Raw genomic sequence first — 23,488 nt, 5'->3', positions numbered from 1 at the left:
AGTATAATAATAAATAAATGAATATAAAAAAAAAATTAAGAGTAAACTTTCCTGCTGGTATATTAAGTGTAGTTATAGTATATGTGATGTGGTTGTATCATGTATTGTTAGTATAAAAGACAAAAAGAATGAATTGAATTGGGGTTGACTAGGTGTGGGTGTAATATGAATGTTGTTGTTGTTGTTGATGATGATGATTATATATATATGTATATATATATATATATATTTTTTTATATGGTGATTTTTGTTTTTGTCTCCCAATTGTTTGTATTTTAAAATTTATATTTATATTTATATTTATTGTAATACAATAAGGTCAGCACTTTTTTTTTCCCTTCTCTCTCTTTCTCTCTCTTGTTGTTGTTGTTGTTGTTGTTGTTTGTAAGACAAAAATGACACCAGAAAGGGCAATCTTAAAAATAAAAATTTAAGTAGATAGATGAATAGATAGATAATGGGAATATGTAGTGGTGTGTCATAAATTAGCAATGGTTGAATTGAATAGTTTACAGACTGTTGAAGTTACTTTCTTCGCCTTACTTTAAATAAAGGAAGGAATTGTTGTTCATATATATATATATATATATATATATATATATATATATGCTTATAGACCTATATACTTATATATGGAATGTTCTTGAATCTCCCTTCTTTGGTTTATAAGTTTATGGTTAATAGTTTGATTGTTGAATTTATTAATTAACGTTTGATATTTATTAACAAAGAGCTACCAATCGATTTGTCAAATTATATGCAGTACAGAAATTCTGATTGAGATAACAAGAGGGCAAACAGATACATTAACTACATACACTACGTACTACATTTTGGTTTTAGTCTACTTGTAGTCGAAAAAGAAGCAACATTAACCTATAAACTCTTATACATATATATCTGAGGTGGTGTTGGTGGTGGTGGTGGTGGTAGTAGTAGTAGCTATTGTATTGGTAGTTGTATTGGGAGTACTACTACCGCTACCACCACCATTTGAGATTGTACAATGAAAAAAATGACGTGAGGTTTTCTCATTTTGCACTTACTTCACTCATAACCCAATGACTAGAAGTACTAGTGTCGGAAGTGTCTGCATAAAAATAGATTAGCAGAATATAGAAAAAGGAAGATTTTAAAAGGAACACAAACAAAGGGGGTGTAATATGAATGTATATATACCTATATGGTGAAACATTAATTTGTGTATGTAAGTTTTGTGTTCTATTCCAATTGTGGTCATGCCTTTTGTTCAACGGTTCCACATTTTTTTTTTTTTATTTTGTTCTTCTATTTAGTTCTTCTTTTGGCATTTGGTTGTCAAAAAAAAAGAAGAAAAAAAAAAAGACCAATTCCTAACGACGCAAAAATAGAACTACAGACTCTTGTTGGATTAGCACCTACAACAGACACTACAGACACTGCAGGCACTTGTTAACACCGGCGGAAATTGCCCTCTCTCCGTGTATGTATAGTATAAACTTGTGATCAAAGACAAGGCGTTGAGTCAATTGATATCACACCAACAAAAAATATTAAGGCAACAACTGGGGGCGTAAAGTAAAAGAATACCAGTAATTAATACTAGATCTAGGAGGGGGTGTAAGTATATTTTATTATATTGTGTTTTGCTGAAATAAAAAAAATTAACAGCAGTTAATTAAAATAAAATAAACTTTTCTTTCTATAGCGTTTGTGTACAGAAAGAAAGAATGTTGTATGATTCTTTTCATTCATTTACAAATATACACGACCGTTTTAGTCTCCTTATTCTTCTCTTTTAAAAGATGAAAACGAATACACCCCCCCCCCCTGTAACACAATATACGAATCTGATATACTTCCTAATGTAACAATGTAACAATGTAACATCATCAAGTAGCCTTATCTTCTATATATAGCCTTATCATTGTATATTGTATATTGTATATTGTATATTGTATACTGTAGCTATTGTTGTTAGAGCCACACACATTTTGTGAATATTACTACTACTACTACTAACATATCAAGATTGAATTGGTTGGTGAGGCGGGTCTATACTGGATATAGGTATCTTATACACTACGTATTCTTTGTATCACAGTATATAATACTTCTATTCTGGAAACATACATACTTTCTCCTCTCTCTTTCTTCTCTCTCTTTCTTCATCTGTCTCTTTGATGTCAAACTATCTTCTTTTTCTTCTTCTCTGTCTATATTTCCTTCGCTTAAACTATACAAATCTAATGTATCATGACCCAACAAAATTCTATCTCCCCACCCTTTTAATACTAAAATACAGTAGGTCATTCACAATTATATATATATATATATATTACACAAAATCACGAATTCTCCTCTCTTTTTTTTTTTAATTTTGAGAAGAAAATGGGGTAAATAGTACACAAAACAGCAATAATAATAGTAATAATAGTAATAATAACATTATTATTGTTTAATATTTGTTCTTTAATTACACAGAAATCCCAAATAGGAAAGCTAATTTTTTATTTTATATAGAGACACACACCTATTAATTAAACCTTCGATCGGTATTCCCCGACATTTTACTATAATAACAGAATTTGTACTACTATACATACATTATTTTTTCATCCTCATTATATTTTTCCACTTCTATTCTTTACTTCCCAATTGAGACTTTGTACACCAACAACACCAACAACAGCAACAACTACAACAACCACTATTTTTTACAGTGAAAAAAAAAAAAAAAGTAAAATCACTTGAAATCTTTATACAAAACACAATCAATGCATTTTTCACAGCTATCCAAACTAAATAACCAATTAACTAGCTAACTAGCTAAGTACCCCCACCCATATAGCTTATTATTGATTTATAATTCTCCAACAATGGGTATTTTCCACTTCAATCCCAACTTATCATACGTACATCTAGATCTAAATTCTAGTCTAGTTGTTGTATCTCCACTATTGCCATTACTCTTATCATTATCATTACCATTAATACCACCTTGCTTATCATTCTCATAATGTCCAACCACTTTGACACTATTACTACTCACCACCTTTTGTTCGCCTTGCTTCCCATGCTTCCCATGCTTCCCATGCTGTTGTTGCTTCTCATGCTGTCCCTTTAGTTTCTCCTTGACATAAAGTTGTTCTTTCCAATCCAAATCATAATCCCCAAATCGATTAATAAATTGTCGTTGTTGATAAATGGTACTAAACTTGTAATATCTTTTGGTATTTACAATATTGGTAAAGTAGAAATTGGCATAATTGGTCAACTTTTTCAAATCATACTTGAAGGGAATACCATAACCACCACCATGTAGTGAATTTAGTGATGCATATGATGACGCAGCTGACACTGATGAAATTGAATTACGAAATAAATGGGCCGATGAAACTCGTTTATGAAGGGAATAGCCACCATTACCATTACTACTAACACCACTTCCCCCTTCTCCCTCCCCTTCACTTGTCCCTTTTCCTTTTATTATTGATGCTGAATTTGAATCATTAACAATCTCTTCATTGTACTCTTTTAAAAATGATTTATCAAATTTATCCCACAAATCATAAGGGTCACCACTTCCATACTTAGCTGCACCACCACCACCGGCTCTTTCTCCATATAAGCCATTTATTCCAAACTTGACAGTGCTAGCATCACATCCATCTCCACCCATCCCCCCATTCTGAACATAATCCAATGCCTTGTAAAGATTCTTCAATAAAATATTAATAAAATACTTATAGTCAGTCTCATTAATTGAATAATACAACAAATCATATTCATCATACAACATTGATGGCTGACTAATATCAATAAAGTATATTCTAAACCCACTCTTCAAATATAATCCAATTTCTTCCATCTTTATACTAACTTTACGCAACTTGTTGCGTTTTGGTTGATGATGTTGTTGTTGGCTCCCCTTTGGTGGAATAGTGAATTGGGCAACTCGAAGTAAACAAAATTGGTTCTTGGGTAATATTTCATTGATATTTGTTGGTGGATAAAACAGCTTAACTATCGTGTTGTTGTTGTTATTGTTATTGTTTGCAGCTTGCGCGTTATTAGTGTGGTTATTGGGCAACTGGGTGGTAGCATCTACAGTTTCATTCATCGATCCATTAACACTTCTGTCAACACCGCCCCCAATAATACTACCATTGGGACGGAAAAGTCCATGGGCATTGACAATGTTGTTTCTAGTGGCATCACCATTTGCATTCCCATTTCTATTCGTAACTGTCTCCGTTACCGTCTCTGCTTCTTCTGCTTCTTCTGCTTCTGCTTCTGCTTCTGCTTCTGCCTCTTCCATTTCGACTTCAGCCACCTCAGCTTCCATCTCCTCTTCACCTTCATCATCATCATCATCATCATCAATACGATACTTTACCTCAAATTTGGTAGTACCCAAACCATGCCCATGTTTCACTGCTAATCCAATATTTAAATTATATTGGCCGGGAGCTAACCATACATCCTTGGAATAACTTAATAAATAAGTTCGATTAATTTCAACAAAATGGTTATAAACATAATTTCTTGGTTCATCAATTTGATAATCGGAATATTCAGCATAAAGTCGCTTATTCTTCAATATCGAATAAATATATTTCCATGAATCTTTAACATACTGTACATTTAAAGGGTTATTGGTGGTATACAGAGAAGCAAGCAGCAGCTGCAGTGGTGTTACTTCCTCTTGTCTGTCTTCCTCTTCCTTGATCACTATCTCATTACCAAAGTCTTGTTTAATTGACTCCACATGATCTGGATGCGTTGTTAAAGCTCTAAAACTGCTTGTACCTTCATTAGTGACTTTGGCATGATGATGATCATGATGATCATCATCCTCTTTGTTTAAATTATCAACCAATTTCAACCGTTTGGCAATAATCATTCTATTGACATAACGAAACGAATCAAGGGACTTGATATATGGTTTAAGCCAAGGTAAAATCTTGATGATAACATTTATTGTATCTTCACCAAATACAGCAACAATCTTGTGATAAAACAAATCATTGTACAAGGTGTAGTAATGGGAATTGACGTATTTCAAATTGGAATGAGGTACCATATATAGTAACTTCATCTGGATCTCCAATGGTAAGTCCATCAACATGATGATTGCTTTGATTGATCTTTTTGGGTTGCTAGGTGTAATATAGTAGTTTAAACGATGACTATAAGAATTTATCAGTGCATCTGGTGGTTAAAAGATGCCTATTGGGATTGTATAATGTGGAATAGCCCGTGGGTTGTGATAAAAATACTTCTCTGTGCGTGTGTGTGTATGTATAAAACAAGTGACTCTCCGATCAAACTGGTATACGTTCCTAAGGCCTGTTGTTTTAATTTGATTTGATTTGATATGTGTATGTGTATGTGTATGTGTATGTGTATTTGTCTATTCTATCTCTGAATTGATTGGATATATACCTCCGTCCGCTCTATTCTCTCTCTATGTGTATCTAATTTTTGCTGCTTCTGCTGATTTGCTTGTTGTTGGTTAGTTGTTTTGTTGTTTTGTTGTTTGTTGTTTGTTGTTTGTCTTGTGTTCCTTAAAAAGCTTAAAATTATTATTTTTTATTTTGTTCTTATAAATTAAATTGTTTTCTTTTTTGATGACGTATTTGAACAAAAAGATACTCCTTCTTTCTTCTGTAGAGTCAGATTCAATGTTGAAAAGTAATCTACCTTTGTATAATTAGAGACATGTAAACACACCAAGAGGAGGTACTTTGCCTTTTGGCTTTAAAAGAGAGAGAGAGAGAGAGAGAGAGAGAGCAACAGAGAGAAATGGAAAATAGCAACTGCTTTTAGCCATGTGTGGGGCTTATCTTTCTTTCCTTTTTTTTTTTCAAAGCATTAACTAAAAACTACAAAACTACAATGTTGTTGTTTACATAAAGTGGTTATGTAAGATCTTCAACCAATAGTTCTATGGCAATATTGGGTTGTCTGAGTGTATGTTAGTGTATGTCGGGTGGGTGTTGTGAAAAATATATTTGATTTGAGATCATATGATATGTCAAGACAATGTCATACTAAATCCTCCCTATATTATTAATAATTGATTGCTATATTACATAACATTAATTAACACAATACACCAACTAACACACTAACACACTAACACACTAACACACTAACACACTAACACACTAACACACTAACACACTAACACACACCGACACACACACGCACTCTCTCTTTCTCTTTTTTATTTTTGTGGTGGAGAGATGTCGTATATATTATACAATATTATTATGCATAATTACTTATTGCTTAAAGTATGTGTTATACAGTTCAAACACTATAACATAATTTTATTCACAACTATCTAAGATATATCGATTCAAGCTATACAATACAACTGTATACCCCCCAAAATGGGTTTAATGGGTTTCCATGCATTTATTACAGCTTTTACATTGTAACTACAACAATATAATCAGAATAAATAGTTGTATTCTTGCCATTGTGCATCTACTGTACTGGGGTTCTCGCGCACGTGATTTTTAATCAATAATAATAATATTGTTCAAAAGTCGTGAACTATCATTGTCGTAATAAGCCATTCCAAGACACACCCACACATCCATTATTCTGAAGCCACACATTATTTGAATTTGGATTCCCTCATCTTTTGTCTAAGGGTAATTAAACACCAACATTTGTTGAGACATGGATTTAGAAAAGTCGAAATCACGCCAACCAGAAGACCAATGGTTTACAAGAAACACCTTTGTTCGCCTTACTTTACTCGCTCTACTCATATTCTTGAGTGTTGCTTTGACCTTATCGCATTTCTTCACACCACTGGAAAACACTCAATCTAACCTTCCTTTGGGGGGCTTCCTTAGTAAACCACGGGGTCAGGAAATATGTCGCCAATATGATTACAAGTACCCTCAATCATACATCAAAGACAATTCGACTGTGTTGAACATTTTATTCAATGAGACGTTCCGCAATCATTCGGCCCAAAAGCTATCGCAAGCAGTTCAAATTCCAACTGACGTTTACGATGAAGACCCTTCAGTGGAGAAGGACCCACAGTATTGGAATGATAAGTTTACACCATTCTATGACTATTTAAACAAGACGTTCCCCATTATTTTCACTCATTTACAAGTTGAACTAGTTCACTCACATGCAATTGTCGTCACTTGGAAAGGAAAGGAAGCAGAGTCGGACTTGAAACCAATTTTGCTTACTGCTCACCAAGATGTGGTGCCTATACAGAAATCAACATTGGACCAATGGACTTATCCCCCATACGATGGAGTTTATGACGGGGACAAGCTATGGGGCCGGGGTTCATCTGATTGCAAGAACTTGTTGATTGGCTTGCTAGAGTCACTTGAAGAACTATACAAATCGGGGTTCAAACCGAAACGAACTATTATTCTTGGATTCGGATTTGATGAAGAAGTGGGTGGAGAACGTGGAGCTCAACGTATTGGCCAATTTCTAACTCAACGATATGGCAATGATTCATTTTATGCTGTTATTGATGAAGGTGGTCAAAGTGTTGCCTATGAAGAAGGAGTGATTTTGGCATTACCCGGTACAAGTGAAAAGGGATCAACCGACGTGGTTGTGGGGATAAACACTCCTGGTGGCCATTCATCAGTTCCCCCATTGTCTCAACACACATCAATTGGATTAATGGCTATCCTTATTGAAAGTTTGGAAAAGGATCACTTCCAGCCAATTTTCTCACCTGGTAACCCAACATTTCACGAATATCAATGTATCGCCAAATACTCACCCACACTATCACACAGGATCAAGAAAAGTTTACTCAATGCCGATAAGTCACACAGGGCCAATAAACAAGCTACTCATTGGCTTTACAATAAATCGTTGCTCAGTCGTTACTTGATCACTTCAACTCAAGCAGTTGATATAATTAATGGAGGAGTCAAGTCGAACGCGTTGCCCGAATACGTCGAAGCCGTAATCAACCATCGTGTTGCCGTTGAATCAACAGTCGATGAAGTTTATAACCATGATTTGTACCATGCTAAGCGTTTAGCTAAAAAGTTCGATTTAGGATTGATTTCTGAGGGTGATATCCTTCGTAATGAGACCAAGAATGGCAAGATCACGATCCACAAAGCTTCTCAGTTGGAACCGGCACCAAGTACGCCTACCGTAGGTAAAGTATGGGAACTTTTTGCCGGCAATATAAGACACATTTATGAACAATTAGTACCCAGTGGCAACAGCAAACTGTGTTATTCAAAACCTGCTTCAGATGATGATAATGTTGATGTTGTTGGTGGTGGGAAACAAGTCATTGTTGCACCTGGGATAGCTACCGGTAATACAGATACTAGATATTATTGGAACTTGACCAAGAACATTTTTAGATATAGACCTGGGTTGTTCACAACTGTGGAATCGCATGCACATGGAGTTGATGAGTTTATTCGTTTTGATTCACATTTACAGATAATTGCATTTTATTATGAATATCTACAATTGATTAATGAGGAAGACAATTTGTGAGGTAGAGGGCTGAGCCATGAAGGATATTTGATTTGAAATTGGGGCGAGAGGAGATCCTAAATAGTGCAGTTGAAAATAAAGGTTTTCTCATTGTCGTGTGTTTTTCTGCGACATTGAATTTCACTGAGACTGTGAGGCGATTGCATATATAGACGCACTTGAGGTATTAGTTCTTTACATATTTTATAGCACGTTTCCAGGTGTACATCACAATAAGCATAAATTACGTTCCTTTGCATAGGGATATGGCCCGTCAGAAGTTTTAGTATATTGATGCATAGCCAAGATTGTGCTAAGGTTATTACGAGGGGTGCCAACAATAGGATCAAAAGTTCTTGCAGTCCCAGGTAACAAAACTTGCTATAGCTTGGTGTGTTTACAGTTTGTTGATTTTTTTTTACCAGGATTCTTTGTATATTGTTTTGTTAGAAATTACAAAGCATGACATTCGAATTTCAAAGGCAAACTTCTCTCAAGAACATTCTAAAACTAGCCAAGTAGTCTGCAGATCAGTATCAAAGTGTGGAAAAATAAGGAGAAAGCACCTCTTTGCAAAAGGTCTCATGCACGGTTTGCGACGGCTGCACTGTTACCTTACGGAAACAGTTGTTTTCCATTTTACTACTGAAGCACATAAATTTTACTTGGGGGGTGGGAGGTTTAGCAGCTGGATCTCCAAACTAAACATCTATATTTTTTGCAATATTTATCGAAATAGGTGAATTTAAACTTGTCACAAAGACGCAACACCTGCCAAGAAAAAATTTGTATTTCCTCTCCCAATGTGTAAAATGGTTAACTTTCGGGGGAAGTGGGTAGTGGATAACGGAGAATATAAGACGGATAATAGCTTTAGACCCTGCTATTGTATTCCTCAATTTTGTTTTGTGCAATTCGCGTAAAATTGAAAATTAATTCTTTTGAACCATGCAGGGATTATCATCATCATAGAACTAAAACAAAATACACGTCACAAAGTTACCAACCACCGCTCTGACTTACAAGTCTTGAGGAGAATAAATCGAGGCAGCTCACAACATTGACCAAACAAATCAAAACGTAAAGCAAGCATCTCAACCTTAATCCATATGTACCCTTGGTTCTTGCTATATTCTGTTTACCCGAACTTCTTTACATGTGATTCATAAATATTGTTTACTTTTGTGCGTTTTTGTGGTGTGTTTTATTTTACTCCATTAGTTTTTGCTTTCGGCTAAATTTAAACCTTCGTTTACTAACCACCTCAAAGACCCTTTATTATTATTTTTGCTTAGTGTTTTTTCTTTCCTCTTGAGGCCGCGCTAAGTTTTGACGAGCCTTATCGCCTGAGCCCTAAAAAATTCCCTCATCGCATCTAAGTCAACGTCGTTGCTAAAGCAAATGGTTTGTAGACTAAAGTTGTTGTAAACAAAATACCGCTCAATTTCTAAAAAAAGGTTTCCAAACCGCTCATCATCATTATCATGTTTTCAAATCATCCCAGTTTGGCGTAGCTGCATTTTTCCAAGCTCAGATAGGCGCTCTAATTACGCGTTATGAGGATTTACTTGGGGGTTCAATACTCGTTGAACAATAGGTTTTAAGTGTGATTTTTTATTTTCCTGAAATTTCGAGTGTTGTGCCCGTGCGAGCGAAGACAATGATTGGCGCCTCCCCAAATATAATGTCGATATACGACAAATATATGACTGAAACTAAACAGCAATTGAAAATAGTTAGTTGTGCATATAAACTGGGTATAACCACTGTACATTTACAGAAAAATTGAGGCGTCATAACATGATGAATATTTTAGCGCGTCATAGGTGGATTGAAAAGACTGAGGCGTCTTTAGATTAATACAAGCAAGGAAAAAGTTATCATGACATATAGTGGCAGAAAATGTAGGGGTACAAAGTACAAATACATAGAATGCCCCTGGGGTTTCTGTCTGTGATAAGAAGGCTTTAGCAAGTAAAGTGGCTAAACATGGTAAATCCCTCTGGTATGGCCAATGATAGAAGCAGACAGTGAGTTCAAACAAGAAGTCTGCTTTAACCATAACTATTCATGCAACCACATGTTCTTATTGTTCAAATCTTCTTGTTTACCATAATTTGTACTCAAGTCCAACAATGGAGCGCCATTTGTCTCTTCTTGTTTGTTTGTCAACAAACAAAGGTAATTGTCAACAAAGGTAATTGTCAACAAACAAAGGCAGCTATCAATAGTTGAACAATACAATAGACACAAGTGGTTTCCATTGTCCTACAAGCTTATACAAATAAAGCTTTTAGCAACAATTGCGAAATTCTAAGATGATACAAATTTTCGTAAACCGACTTAAGCGCATTATTCCCCGTAATGCAGGGATTGGTAAAGACAATGTTTACTTTTTGGCCACGATTTTCTTTCCAATGGCGATTTATTGCTTACGGAGTTAAGGTCTATTGTTTGTGGTTCATATTTGTGTCCTACATCCTGCTTGTTCAAGCTGCAGCAGATCTCTGCAAAGCGTGGTTTATCCCTACTTTGTGTGGATTAAATGATGGTCTTTTTTTTTTCTTTAGAAAACCGCGTATACCCCCTAACAACATATGAAATTTGCTCCAGAAGCAAAACCACTTTTCACCAAGCTACCTGCTTTATTATAGTACACAAGGGAAAATTAAATACCATCTCTTCAATTCACACAATTTCTTCCACCAAAAATGAATAATATATAAGTGTATCAAAAGATTCCCTTTTTCTACACCAGATCACTTTCCTTTTTTTCTTTTTGTTTTTGCAACTAAAAAAGTTAAACATCCAACTAGTTTCAAACATGAAATTTTCCACACTCGCTGCTTTTACCGGTTTTGCTTCTTTAATACAAGCTGCTCCAGTTGTACCAGTCACTGAAGAGCTCCAAACTGTCCAAAATGATATCAAACACTTGAACTCAGACTTCAACAATTTGTTCAACTCACTCAACCTCAACTTGAATGAGGCTGCTCAAAAGGATCTCGCTCAAGGACAAGAGAGCGATGAGTTGATTGCTGAGCTTGGTAGAAGTTTGTTGCAAGCTCCCCACCACAATGGTGATATCCTTTCTCTCTTGCACTCCGCTGTTAAAAGAGACGTCGAGGATGTTGATGTTACTGGTGTTGATGCTTCAAAAAGAGGCGGATTTGTTACTATTCAAGAACACCAAATTTCCATTGATGTAATTGTTCAAGCTATTGAATACGTTGTCATTTACAACCATCCACTCCCAAACCCAGACCACTTTGATGAAGTTTTGAAAATCTTGGGTATTGATGCCGAACTTGCTGCTGAAATCAACATCACCTACACCACCGTTACCGTTGACTGTGTTGCCATATTAACTAAACTTATCCATTTTGGACATGATATTGTTGACATTGCTGAAAAAGTCATCACTGTTACCATTGCCGGTACCGTAATTGAAATTGAAAAGATCTTCAAGGCTATTGAATGCATTTGGGTTTTGGGACACGCACTTCCAAATGCTATTCACTTTGCTGAAATTATTGCCATCTTGGGAATTGATGTTGCCACTGCTCACTCTTGTGGAATTTGGGAATGGAGTTCAAGCTTTGATGTTACCCTTGTATTTTTCAAATACATTGGTCTTGGATTTGTTCATGGTTTCAGCAAGAGAGGTGGATTTGTTACTATTCAAGAACACCAAATCTCCATTGATGTAATTGTTCAAGCTATTGAATACGTTCTTATCTACAACCACCCACTTCCAAACCCAGACAACTTTGACCAAGTCTGTAAGATCTTGGGTATTGATGCCGAACTTGCTGCTGAAATCAACATCACCTACACCACTGTTACCGTTGATTTTGTTGCTATCTTGGCTAAGCTTGTTCTTATTGGACATGAAGTTGTTGACATTGCTGAAAAAGTCATCACTGTTACCATTGCTGGTGTTGTATTCAAGGTAGAATTGCTCATTAAAGCTATTGAGTACATTATTCTTGAACACCACCACCTTCCAAGCCATGACAACTTCCTCGGCTTGATTGGTATCTTGGGTATTGATATCGATACTGCTCATGCTTGTGGTATTTACGAATATAGCTCAAGTTTCAGTGTTGTTGCTACTTTCACCAAATACATCGGTTTAGGTGTATTCCAAGGCGTTTCCTTTTAAGGACACCCCAAGTTTTGATTCTTTGACTTGGATTCTAAAGAATATTATTTGATACCCCATCTTATTTTGTGTTTTAATTTATTCAACTCTTTTCTAATACATTGAATTTTGTAATATTTTGGAGAGATTGATAGCTCGAAAGTCTTATGTCTACTCTGTCTATTTATACTTAATAAGATTTGTATTTACATTGCTTCAACACATTGAACTATATACAAGCAGAAAACGTAGTTCCTTTTTTCATCCAATGACACTAATCAACCCTGGTTTCTTGATGACTTTCTTGACCAGATTGGGTATATGATTGGATAAGCCCTCTTTCTCCCCGAGTAGCTTAACTATGCTCTTATCGTTTTCATCAATCAATTTGGTTTCAGCCAAGATAGTTCCCCTTGCTTTACCATTGATGAAAATGTTGTACTTTTGAATATTAGATTCGATTGATCTATCTGTAGGATATGGCTGATTGAAAATCGAGCGTGGAGTTAACCCATTTGTCAACTGTATAGTCTCCCAACATTCTTCTGAGGTTGCAGGTGTCACGGGTGCCATACAAACAAGTAACTTGACATACGAGTCGAGGATCAAACGATACTGGCATTTATTTGACTTCACTGCATCAGTTATAAGATTCGTCATCTTCATCAAATCGGAAACAACCGTATTTAGTGAAAAGTGAACGTCAATCGACTCGGAAATACTCTTGACTAGATCCTGCACCTGATTGTAAAATTGAAACTCATATTCATTCAAACCAATTGTTTCTTCACCCACAACTGTGCCATTTAAGGTAATTTGGGCAAGTTCCAGGCTTTCTCTATCTCCCTGCACTTTGTCCAATTTTGGAATGGATTGACTTAGACTAAGAACTCTCCTAAGCCACCTATCAACACCAGAAATTTGTTCTTCATTCCATAACAACGTATCTGACACTGGCGCCAGAAACAACATCTGGGCTCTTGTGGCATCAGCTCCAAACTTAGCAATACATTCCCCAGGATCAGCGCCATTATACTTCGATTTTGACATTTTTTCATAGGAAACTTTGGGGGTTTTACCTGTTGCCCTTATTACTGGTGCTTGCGAATTGGTCAAATCGACTTCTTCAGGTTTGAGAAACTTGCTGGTATCAGGGTCAGCATACGTAATACCATGGACCATCCCTTGGGTAACTAATTTAGTAATGGGCTCATCGTGACAAATTTCACCATCCCATACACCACAATCGCTCAAAAACTTGGCAATAAATCGCGCATATAATAAATGCAAAATAGCATGTTCAACCCCACCAACATACAAATCAACTGGCATGTTTTGACTTGCTGTAGCGCTAATTATTTGGTTTTCATTTTTTGAATCCAAATACCGTAAGTAGTACCAAGACGAATCCATAAAGGTATCCATTGTATCCGTTTCTCTCTGGGCGTCTTTTCCACACGAGGGGCATTTGCAATTGACAAACTCGTCAATATTACCTAAAGGGTTTCCCTTTGTGAAATGCTTGCTATCTACTTTCGGTAGGAGGACGGGAAGTTGGTCATCAGGAACAGGAACTGTACCACAATCTGAACAGTGAATAATAGGTATAGGTGCTCCCCAGTATCTTTGCCGGCTGATCAACCAGTCCTTTAACCTATATTGTGTACTTGCGTGTCCAAGGTTATGCTTGGTTAATTGCTGAGTAATAACATATGCTGCTTCCTTTCCTGATAAACCTTTATACTGATCAAGATTCTTTAACCCTCCTTCAAGCGTACTAATGTCTTGCATGACACCTTTCTTTAAAGTGTATGGAATCTTCATTTCGCTCGGATTCTTTGGTCCAATGACTTGCACAGTCGGTTGATTGGGTTGGTGTAGTTTCCAAAACTCATAATCTCTGGTGTCGTGTCCTGGACACCCCATAACAGCCCCTGATCCATACTCACTAAGTACGTACGGTGCTACGTAAATGGGGACATTAAATGCAGAGCTTTGAGTGTTATCGGGATTAAGTGGAATTGATGCTTTTACAGGAAGCTTATAGCCGGCCTTGGATTCGAAACCTGCGTCCCTTGATTCATCAATAAACTTGATCAACAATGGATCGTTTTCGGATAATTTCTTAACCAATGGGTGGTCCAAACTAAGTGCTAAAAACTGAACTGCAAATAAAGTCTCGGGTCGGGAAGTAAAAACTGATATTGTATCATCACCTTGATCTATAGAAAAGTTTACAGCACAACCTTTGGATTTACCGATCCAGTTTCTTTGCATCGTTTTGACATGGTCAGGCCACTCCTTTAGACAATCTAAATCTTGTACTAATCTGTCAGCATAGTTTGTAATTCCAATAAACCATTGCTCTAAATGTCTCTTTTCCACTATTGCACCACTTCTCCACGATCTTCCTTTGGCGTCGACTTGTTCATTAGCAAGAACAGTTTGGTCCACAGGATCCCAATTAATTTCGGCCTTTTTACGATAAGCAAGTCCTTGTTCATGCAACATGAGAAAGATTTTCTGCGTCCACTTATAATACTCAGGTGAACTAGTATTGATTTCCCTATCCCAATCAAAGTCGGCCAGGAAGTTGATCATCTGCTCTTTCATTTTAGATATGTTTGTATCAGTCCAAATGGCGGGATCTATATCTCTTTCAATGGCTGCATTTTCAGCTGGTAATCCAAATGCATCCCAACCCATAGGATGGATAACGTTGTAGCCATTCAACTTTTTATATCTGGCAACAACATCGCTTATGGTATAGACTCGCAAATGACCCAAATGTAACACCCCTGAAGGGTATGGGAACATTACCAATGCGTAAAAGTCTTTTTGGCTTGAAGGTTGGCTAATTTTCTCATCATCGCTGTCTTGTCTCCATTTATCTCTCCATTTCTTATCCAATTGTGAGAAATTGTAGTTAGTTGCAAGTAATCGAGTGTTTGTAAGCAATACAATATCACTCCTCGGGCAAGGTTGTATTCGCTGTAGTCGTTTCAACATTTGAGTATACTGTGCAACACTACACTACACCCATTTGATTTCATTATTGTTAACAATCTCTCTCTCTCTCTCTCACTTGGAAAAAAAAAAGTTTTTGTCAATTTTGGAAAAACAATCGCAATACAAACAACCAGACAAAACCCATCTCAACTGTAGCTCATTCTATTTTCACCAATAATTTAAATGAGTAACCTGTCCGAGAAACTGTCTCCACTAAATACCAGCAGCCTGGAACTGCGAGGCAGTAAACTTGGAGGATATTTCTCGAGATTGAAACAAGCAATCATCACTCGTCTGTCAGAATCACAATCATCAGAAAGGGCAACATCACCAGCAACCACAACACCTAATCCCAATGGGGAAGAAGAAATAGATATTCAACCCGATAAGATTGATATATCCCAACCTTTGCCTACGAATTTTGCAATATCTGAGAAAAGAAAACGACTTTCGATACAGGGGCATCCCAGCGATAAATCAATTCCTCGTTCATTGACTAGGGGTATAGTGAATCCAAGACATGCATCATACCTGAATATATTTAATGAAATTAGGACCAATGAGGAGGAAACACATAATGACCTCGAAAGAAGAAAGTCTATTATTGATTCGCTAATTGTACCATCGGCAGATAATAGTATATTGACTAGTCGTGAAGATTCACCAGCCCTACACCTCCCCTTCCCCAAGGAAACAATTGGGGTCGATCTGCTACAAGAGACAGACTATAATGGCGAGGAACCTGTAGAGGAGGAATATGAACAGTTGGAAATTGTTCGAATCGATCCTGCCGAAAGAAGTAGGATCGTACGACTAAAACGATCGATGCAAGAGATGGTACACATGCGGAAGAAGATGAAGTATATGAGAAGCCCCAATGAAACCACCACATTCTCCCATGGAGATTCAACAATGGTTGATACCAGTACTCAAACATGCAATGCCGATTATTTGGCATCGGTGCTAAATTTCAAAAAACGGTCAAGCTCCTCAACTTTGGAAAGCAATCGAAATAAAAGAAGAAAAAAGGGGTTTTATTTGAGGGAATTTTTGTATGATGTTAAAGCACCAACTGATGTAAACACGAGCACTACGCTCAAGGGCTACGCCAGTGAACTTGGGAAACCGAAATTCAAATCTAATAATAATGATAAGGGACTGCAAACACTCAAGCAGAGACCAAATCGAGATGGAATTGCCTTGAATCAGAAATTGTCCTTATCCTTGGACTCTGACTATCTTGCTAAAACTCAATCCATATCTGATATCATAAAGTTGAAGGATGATACAATGAAGATACCACCAGGTAGTAAAAGTGGTGTTACCGCACCATCTAGTGGGTTCCAATTCAATATCGATGATAAAAAGTTACGTGAAGTGGTCGGAACTCAAAATGGAGAGGCCAAGAATAGTGACATAACTACTGAAATGAAGAAGCAACAGCAACAACCGTTTGCTTTTGGGGCTCGCAGTAAAGAGCCGAGTGAGAAAGCTTCAACTCCATTATTCCCTCTTAAACCAAATACTAATGAAAATGTCGACAAATCAAAAGATGAAACACCAAAAAGCAGTGGTAGTGAATCCGGTCAAGCTAAAGAGCCAGTAGGAAAAGCTTCACAAGAACTGGCCTCACCATTGTTTTCATTTGGTGCAAACAAAGGCTCATCAGGGCTATTTTCCAAACCTGATGATTCTAAATCTAATGAGAGTAAGAGTCTAGCCTCGTTTTCTTTTGGTGGGGTACCATCCACAAAAACGGCCAACGGTGACGCAACTGGTAAGAAGTCAGAGGAAACATCAAGTCAATCAAAAGAGGATGGAGGTTCCAAATCTAGTCTTTTTCCATTTGGGTCATCTAAGGATAAGCCACTGGCTCAATTCAATGGGTTTGGGTCAAAGCCAAGTGGCTCTCTTTTTGGTCAACCAAAAACCAGTGGATCTGAAACTGCAATTGATGGTGATGCTAATGGATCTAATGCGGGTGGATTTCCATCTATGTTCCAATCCAAGCCAACATCAAATAAGGCTGAAGAACAAAGCGATGGATCTGATTTGAAACGCAAGAGAACTGAACCAAGCGATGAATCTGGAACAACACAGGAAAAAGCCAAGCAAAATGAAGGAGAACAGATATCCAAGCCATCGGCACCGCTATTCAACATTGGCTCGGTTAGTAAGGCAGGCGGCGATGACCAACAAAAGGCTTCGAGCGCTCCAGCTCCTGTTTCCAAGCCACCAGCTTTTTCATTCGGATTTAATCCTTCCTCAACAACCACCGATGATAAAGCTAAATCTACCACACCCAGTTTTGGATTTGGTAAAACTGATTCTACTAATGACGATAAAAATGAAGCAAAAGAGAAACCCACTGTGCCTGCTTTCGGTTTTGGTAAACCTGCAAATCCTACTACCGCTGATGCAAGTAAATCTATTGCTCCTGGCTTCACGTTTGGCAAGACTGATGAGAAAACGAAACCTGTGACTCCTGCTTTTGGTTTTGGCACTGCTGGCGACAAGGCCAAATCTGCTTCACCAGCATTTTCATTTGGCAAGACTGACGACAAGTCTAAATCTACTACTCCGGTATTCTCTTTTGGTAAAACCGCAGACTCATCTGCTGCTACTGAAAACAAGGGCAAATCTCCATCACCTGCATTTGTGTTTGGTCAAAACACAGAGGAGAATAAATCCAACACTGGAAGTGAAGAGAAAGTATCCACACCAACCCCGGTATCAACTGAAGGCGGGTCTACGTCGACTTTTCCCTTTGGTAAATCAGGAACAAATGGTGGTGGTGCTACTACCAACCTCAATGCTGCTACCGACAAGCAACCGTCTACTTCTTCATCGAGTGGATTTAAATTTGCATCTGGGGTAACTCTACCATCGGCCTCTGCTCCCTCAGCATCAACAACATCGACATCTTTATTTGGTGCTGGTAATCTTGCAGCACCCAAGCCATTTAGTTCAACGGGGTTTGGGGGGTTTGGATCGCAAACACAACCATCAGCAACTACAACTACAGCAACTCCAGCAACAGCTCCCACCACAGCCCCCACTACTGCAACTGCGTTTGGCAGTCGACCAAGTACGCCAACGTTTAATTTTGGTGGTGATGCTGCAGGACAAGGACAAGGACAAGGACAAGGCAATGGATTGCCACCACCATCGCTGGTGTTTGGATCAGCAACAAAGATGAATAAAGTACCACTGTTTAATTTCACTGGGTCCAAGAGTGGAACACCGGATCCAGCAAGTGTATTCGGACAACAACAACAGCAACAGCAACAGCAACAACAGCAACAAGCTAATACAAGTAGTAGAGAGACTACGCCTTTTGGTGGTGGTACTATGCCTTCATTTGGATTTGGACAACCACAACAACCACAACAGCCTTCAATGTTTGGAGGTAGTCCTGCACCAGGACAGGCACCTTCGTTTGGATTTGGAGGTGGTGGAACTGGTGGCGCAGCAACAATGGGAAGTGGGTTTGCTGCTCCCAACGGAATGCAAATGCCAACGACTGTTGTTCCTACTCCACCACAAGCCAATCCTAGACGAAAGCTTCTTCCACGATCAAGAAGGAGATAAGAGAGAGCACGCGAGAGAGAGAGTAAAGGACACGATTAGCTTTTACTGGAGGTAAGAAACTTTGTACTGTTTAATGAGATAAAATAGAATAAACATATATATATATATAGGTATACAACTCAACGTAGAATGCAAGTTGTATTTTGTTTAGTTTGGAGGCTGTTATATTAAGATAAGATGTGCAACTATTGTGAAGTCAAAGGATAACTCAAATTCATATTGTTTGTCTTTGATGGATTAGGAGGTAAATCCGTTGAACTTGACGTGATTGCTGTTCAAAAGTGGAGTAAAGCCAAGGAAGCCAATGAAATTGGTTTTTGTGTGTTAGTAGGGGTTTTTATTTTATTTCATTGTTATTTCTGTTTTTTTTTACGATCAAATTTAGATCGGAATTTAAGCGGACTTAAGCCAATTATTTGTGTCGTTTATTTGGGCTCTTCCGCGTGTCTCCCTAGGGTGATTTGCCCCACTTTCTTCTTTTTGCCCCACTATGAGGTTGTAGGGCTAATTTATCATATTTTATCACACACACACAGAGATTAGATAACAAAGCAAAAGGAGGTGAGGAGATAGAGAGTAAGTGAATGGATAAGCAAGGAGGTCAATAAGAAGATACTGGCCAGTAGTTCTTTAAATTCTTTCTTACCTTGTGTGTTATGAGAGAGATTGACAATAAGATAAATAACCACAAATAAGCGAGATGACTTTGCAATCTATATCAAATAGTCTAAAAGCTATCTTCTTCTTCTTCTTCTTCTTTTATTTGCACAAGACTACTTATCACTCTACTATTTGTTAGAATTTCTGTATTTGACTATGAGAATGAAAGATGGGGTTTGCTGAGTTAGTTTTTGGATGACTTAGTCTGAGATGGAAAAACGTTTTTAATATTTTAGTTCTTCATTTCATAACCCTTTTAGTTTTAGATTTCAGACCATTCTTCTGTATATATCTAGTAGTTAGTGGTAGTCAGTAGATGTTGGTAGTACATGATAGTGGTAGTTAGTGGTGATGTGGCACATTGTACGTCATAGAAGTTATTTTTATTTTTTCACGTGGAAAGGTCGTCCAAATTGAAAGAACCTCGCTTCAACAAATTCATCGAAACAAAGGCATCCCCACAGTCACATACAGATACACTGCACACCAAATGTATTTGCAGAGAGACTAGATACATACCTACACACACGTAGACATTCTTTCCAACCATAATGCTCTACCCACAGATGAATCTCAAACATAAAGAAACAAATTAAACAAAGCCATTGCGATAGCAATTATTGTACAGTAATGTTAAACCCTATAGTTAACTACCTATCTATTTCTCAATTTATTCCTTTATTTCTCTTTACTAATCCCTCTTTAATACTCGGCACATACTTTAAACAAGAGATAATATGGCAATCAAACCTAAACTCAATTGAAGAAGGGGGTTTTGGTGTTTTTAGATAGATGAAATTAATTACTCAATTAGGAATTGATGTTTATATACAGGACAAAGATACAAAATTTATCACAGTCTCATTTTCACTCATTTCACACACCACATAACACACACACACACATACACACACACACACACATACACACACAGTCTCACCCCTCTCCAACAAAAAAAATAACCTAAACTTCTCCACACTACCAACAACAATAACAACAATACTACTTAGTACTTAATACTACTACGTATATATATATATATATATCATATATAAACAACGATATAAATTTTCAACAACAAATTTCAAATTTCATTTTCAATTAACCAACCAGCCATCCAACTAATCCTTCAACCAACCACCCACTATTTATACCAGTTGTACTACTTTACTTTTTGTTTTGCTATACTGATATATTACATATATTACACATATTGTTATTATTACAACATTTACAAAAAGGAACGCAAAACAAAGTCAAAAATTTTTAAAAAAAATAATTACGTCGACAGAAGGAGATTTCGGATCTACAGATTTCAATTCATAGACCACCCACTTCTTTAGAGCAAATACACATACACAACCACACCACCACCACAATGCCATTCGATAACAACGTCAAGTATAGATTGCAGAGAATACAGACTCTTAATGCTGAACAAGAAATCATTCTTAAGCAAACTTGGGCTTATATGTTGAAATACTTTGGATACCCAGTTGACATCAATGCGCAAGATTTGCCTTTTAAACAATGCTATGTTGCTTCTACTTCAACAACCAATTTTGACGAATCTCAGGCTATTGCTACTGCTGGTTTAGCTAAAACAAATACCAGGGGTTCCATCAACTCCAACAAGTCATCAGCTTCTAAAAAGAAGTTGGGTTTATTTGGATCTAAGAAATCATCAGGTGCTAGTGTTTCAAATGCTTCAGGAGCTGGTACTGCCAAGGACTCTCCTTCAGCTAACTCTAAGAGGATGCATCAGATTCAAACCCAATCTTCCCAGGAAAGATACCAACCTGTTGATGTTCCTAGTCAATTGTTTTATGCTATTTATGCTCATCACCACAAGGCTGCTTATGAATATGCCGATGATTTTGATGGTAGTTCAGCACAACCTCAACAACAACAACAACAATTGAATGGATTTGCTGGTAATGGCGGCGGTTATAACGACTATGACGATTATGACGATGATGATGCTGCTTCAGTCAACTCAATGGAAACTTTTGTTACTGCAGAAACTACATTAACTGATTATGATGACTTGCCAGCCCACATTTTCAATAACCACGGTGGTAAGCAAGCCAACGGTGGGGGAAACTATGGTGGTAGAATTGGTCATCCTAACCAACACAGCAAGCACCGTGGTCACCATGGTGGACACAACAAAAGCAACAAGCGTCGTTCCAGTCACCCACAACAACAACAACAACAACAACAACAATTTGGTGGTGCTAGCAACCAAATTGATCTTTTCCAGGCTACTGTTAACAACCCAGTTACCGCCCATTCTGAGAGTTCATTTTATCCGGCAATGGCTCAATACAACAACAAAGAGATGCATCAAGCATTCGTCAAAGTTTTCCGTAACGATTTAGTCGATAACTTGGTGTTGAAGTTTGTTAGGGCTAGAAAATGGGATACTGAAAAGGCCCTTGCTATGATGTTGAAGTCCTTGAATTGGAGATATCATGAAATGCCTACTGATGATTGGTTAATGGAAAGTGATGGACCTTCATACTTAAATGGTACCAACAAAGGGTTCATCAAGAACTTCACTACTGAGAAGTCGTGGATTAAAGGTAGAGATAAGAATAACAATCCTATTTTTATGTTTCAAGCCAAGAAACATTTGACTGCAGATTCCCCCTTGCCTCAAAACCAAAGATATGCCGTTGTTACTATCGAATGGGTGAGATTGTTCTTGAAGGAAGTTAGTGAATCGGTTGACACCTGTACTATTGTCTTTGATTTGACGGGATTTTCATTAAAGAATGCCGATTATGCCACCATCAAGTTCCTTGCTGATGTGTTTGAAGCGCACTACCCGGAAACTTTGGGATTCATCTTGATCCACAATGCTCCTTGGATCTTTTCCACAGTGTGGAACATTATTAAAAACTGGTTAGACCCCGTTGTTGCTTCCAAGATCCATTTCACAAAAGATGCCAAGGAATTGAGCAAATTCGTTGACCCAGCTTTGATTCCTGATTACTTGGGCGGTGAGGACACCACTAGAGGCTATTACCCAATTCCTGAACCTAAGGACGAGTTCCCACCCAAGAGGAAGGATGCTGAATATGCCAGATTGAAGAGAGAAAGAGACTTGTTGACTGCGAGATTCTTTGAAACTACTAGGAAATGGATTGAGTCGACTAATCCTCAGGTTTCAGACAGATATTTGAAGGATAAACTTGACTTGAATATTGCCTTGTCGAGTAACTATATCCAATTAGATCCATATATTAGAAACCCAGGTATTTACGACAGGGACCACACTTTGACAGTTGGTCATTAAGAAAAGCTGCTGAGCAGGAGAAGCTGTATAGCCTTGAGGGATGTTGTTAGATATTTTTTAGAATATAGTTTTATATTTAAACATTAAACCTAAAGTGAATTTCAATTATTATTTAAGAGAGAGAGTTTGCGTTGCCAGTAAAGTTGTTTATTGTCTCAGTTCTATCCCATTTTCTTCCCTGACCCCGAATATACACGCATATCTATATTGTCTAATTGACTCTACAAAGACTAGATGGGGGAAAAGTAAATGAATGTTGATTGAAGCTTGCAGTGTACCGTATATCTATTTGTTTC

At 37.3% G+C, this 23,488-nt stretch overlaps 6 protein-coding genes across 6 annotated transcripts; 4 read left to right on the top strand and 2 right to left on the bottom strand. All coding sequences in view use genetic code 12, as the record gives it.

Annotated features, from left to right (window-relative positions):
* Positions 1–2,842: 2,842 nt before the first annotated feature.
* Positions 2,843–5,110, bottom strand: CANMA_005429 (uncharacterized protein; the record flags this gene model as incomplete). Its single annotated transcript, XM_051817808.1, has 1 exon — positions 2,843–5,110. The coding sequence occupies one exon, from the start codon at positions 5,108–5,110 to the stop codon at positions 2,843–2,845; it is 2,268 nt and encodes a 755-aa protein (XP_051669001.1).
* Positions 5,111–6,675: 1,565 nt separating this feature from the next.
* On the top strand, positions 6,676–8,508 carry CANMA_005428 (M20 family metallopeptidase; the record flags this gene model as incomplete). The annotated part of the gene is made up of 1 exon (XM_051817807.1): positions 6,676–8,508. The coding sequence occupies one exon, from the start codon at positions 6,676–6,678 to the stop codon at positions 8,506–8,508; it is 1,833 nt and encodes a 610-aa protein (XP_051669000.1).
* Positions 8,509–11,311: 2,803 nt separating this feature from the next.
* On the top strand, positions 11,312–12,652 carry CANMA_005427 (uncharacterized protein; the record flags this gene model as incomplete). Its single annotated transcript, XM_051817806.1, has 1 exon — positions 11,312–12,652. One exon carries the CDS (start codon positions 11,312–11,314, stop codon positions 12,650–12,652), a length of 1,341 nt encoding a protein of 446 aa, XP_051668999.1.
* A 240-nt stretch (positions 12,653–12,892) lies between these two features.
* NAM2 (leucine--tRNA ligase) lies at positions 12,893–15,640 on the bottom strand (the record flags this gene model as incomplete). The annotated part of the gene is made up of 1 exon (XM_051817805.1): positions 12,893–15,640. One exon carries the CDS (start codon positions 15,638–15,640, stop codon positions 12,893–12,895), a length of 2,748 nt encoding a protein of 915 aa, XP_051668998.1.
* A 183-nt stretch (positions 15,641–15,823) lies between these two features.
* CANMA_005425 (FG-nucleoporin) lies at positions 15,824–19,231 on the top strand (the record flags this gene model as incomplete). The annotated part of the gene is made up of 1 exon (XM_051817804.1): positions 15,824–19,231. The coding sequence occupies one exon, from the start codon at positions 15,824–15,826 to the stop codon at positions 19,229–19,231; it is 3,408 nt and encodes a 1,135-aa protein (XP_051668997.1).
* Positions 19,232–21,269: 2,038 nt separating this feature from the next.
* Positions 21,270–23,192, top strand: CANMA_005424 (uncharacterized protein; the record flags this gene model as incomplete). The annotated part of the gene is made up of 1 exon (XM_051817803.1): positions 21,270–23,192. One exon carries the CDS (start codon positions 21,270–21,272, stop codon positions 23,190–23,192), a length of 1,923 nt encoding a protein of 640 aa, XP_051668996.1.
* Positions 23,193–23,488: the final 296 nt, after the last annotated feature.

Source organism: Candida margitis (genome assembly GCF_024628925.1).
Source record: "Candida margitis strain CBS 14175 chromosome Unknown scaffold50, whole genome shotgun sequence".
Taxonomy (NCBI): Eukaryota; Fungi; Ascomycota; class Pichiomycetes; order Serinales; family Debaryomycetaceae; genus Lodderomyces; species Lodderomyces margitis.
The sequence above is the reverse complement of the archived record's forward strand: the minus strand, read 5'-3'. Positions and strand labels throughout refer to the sequence as shown.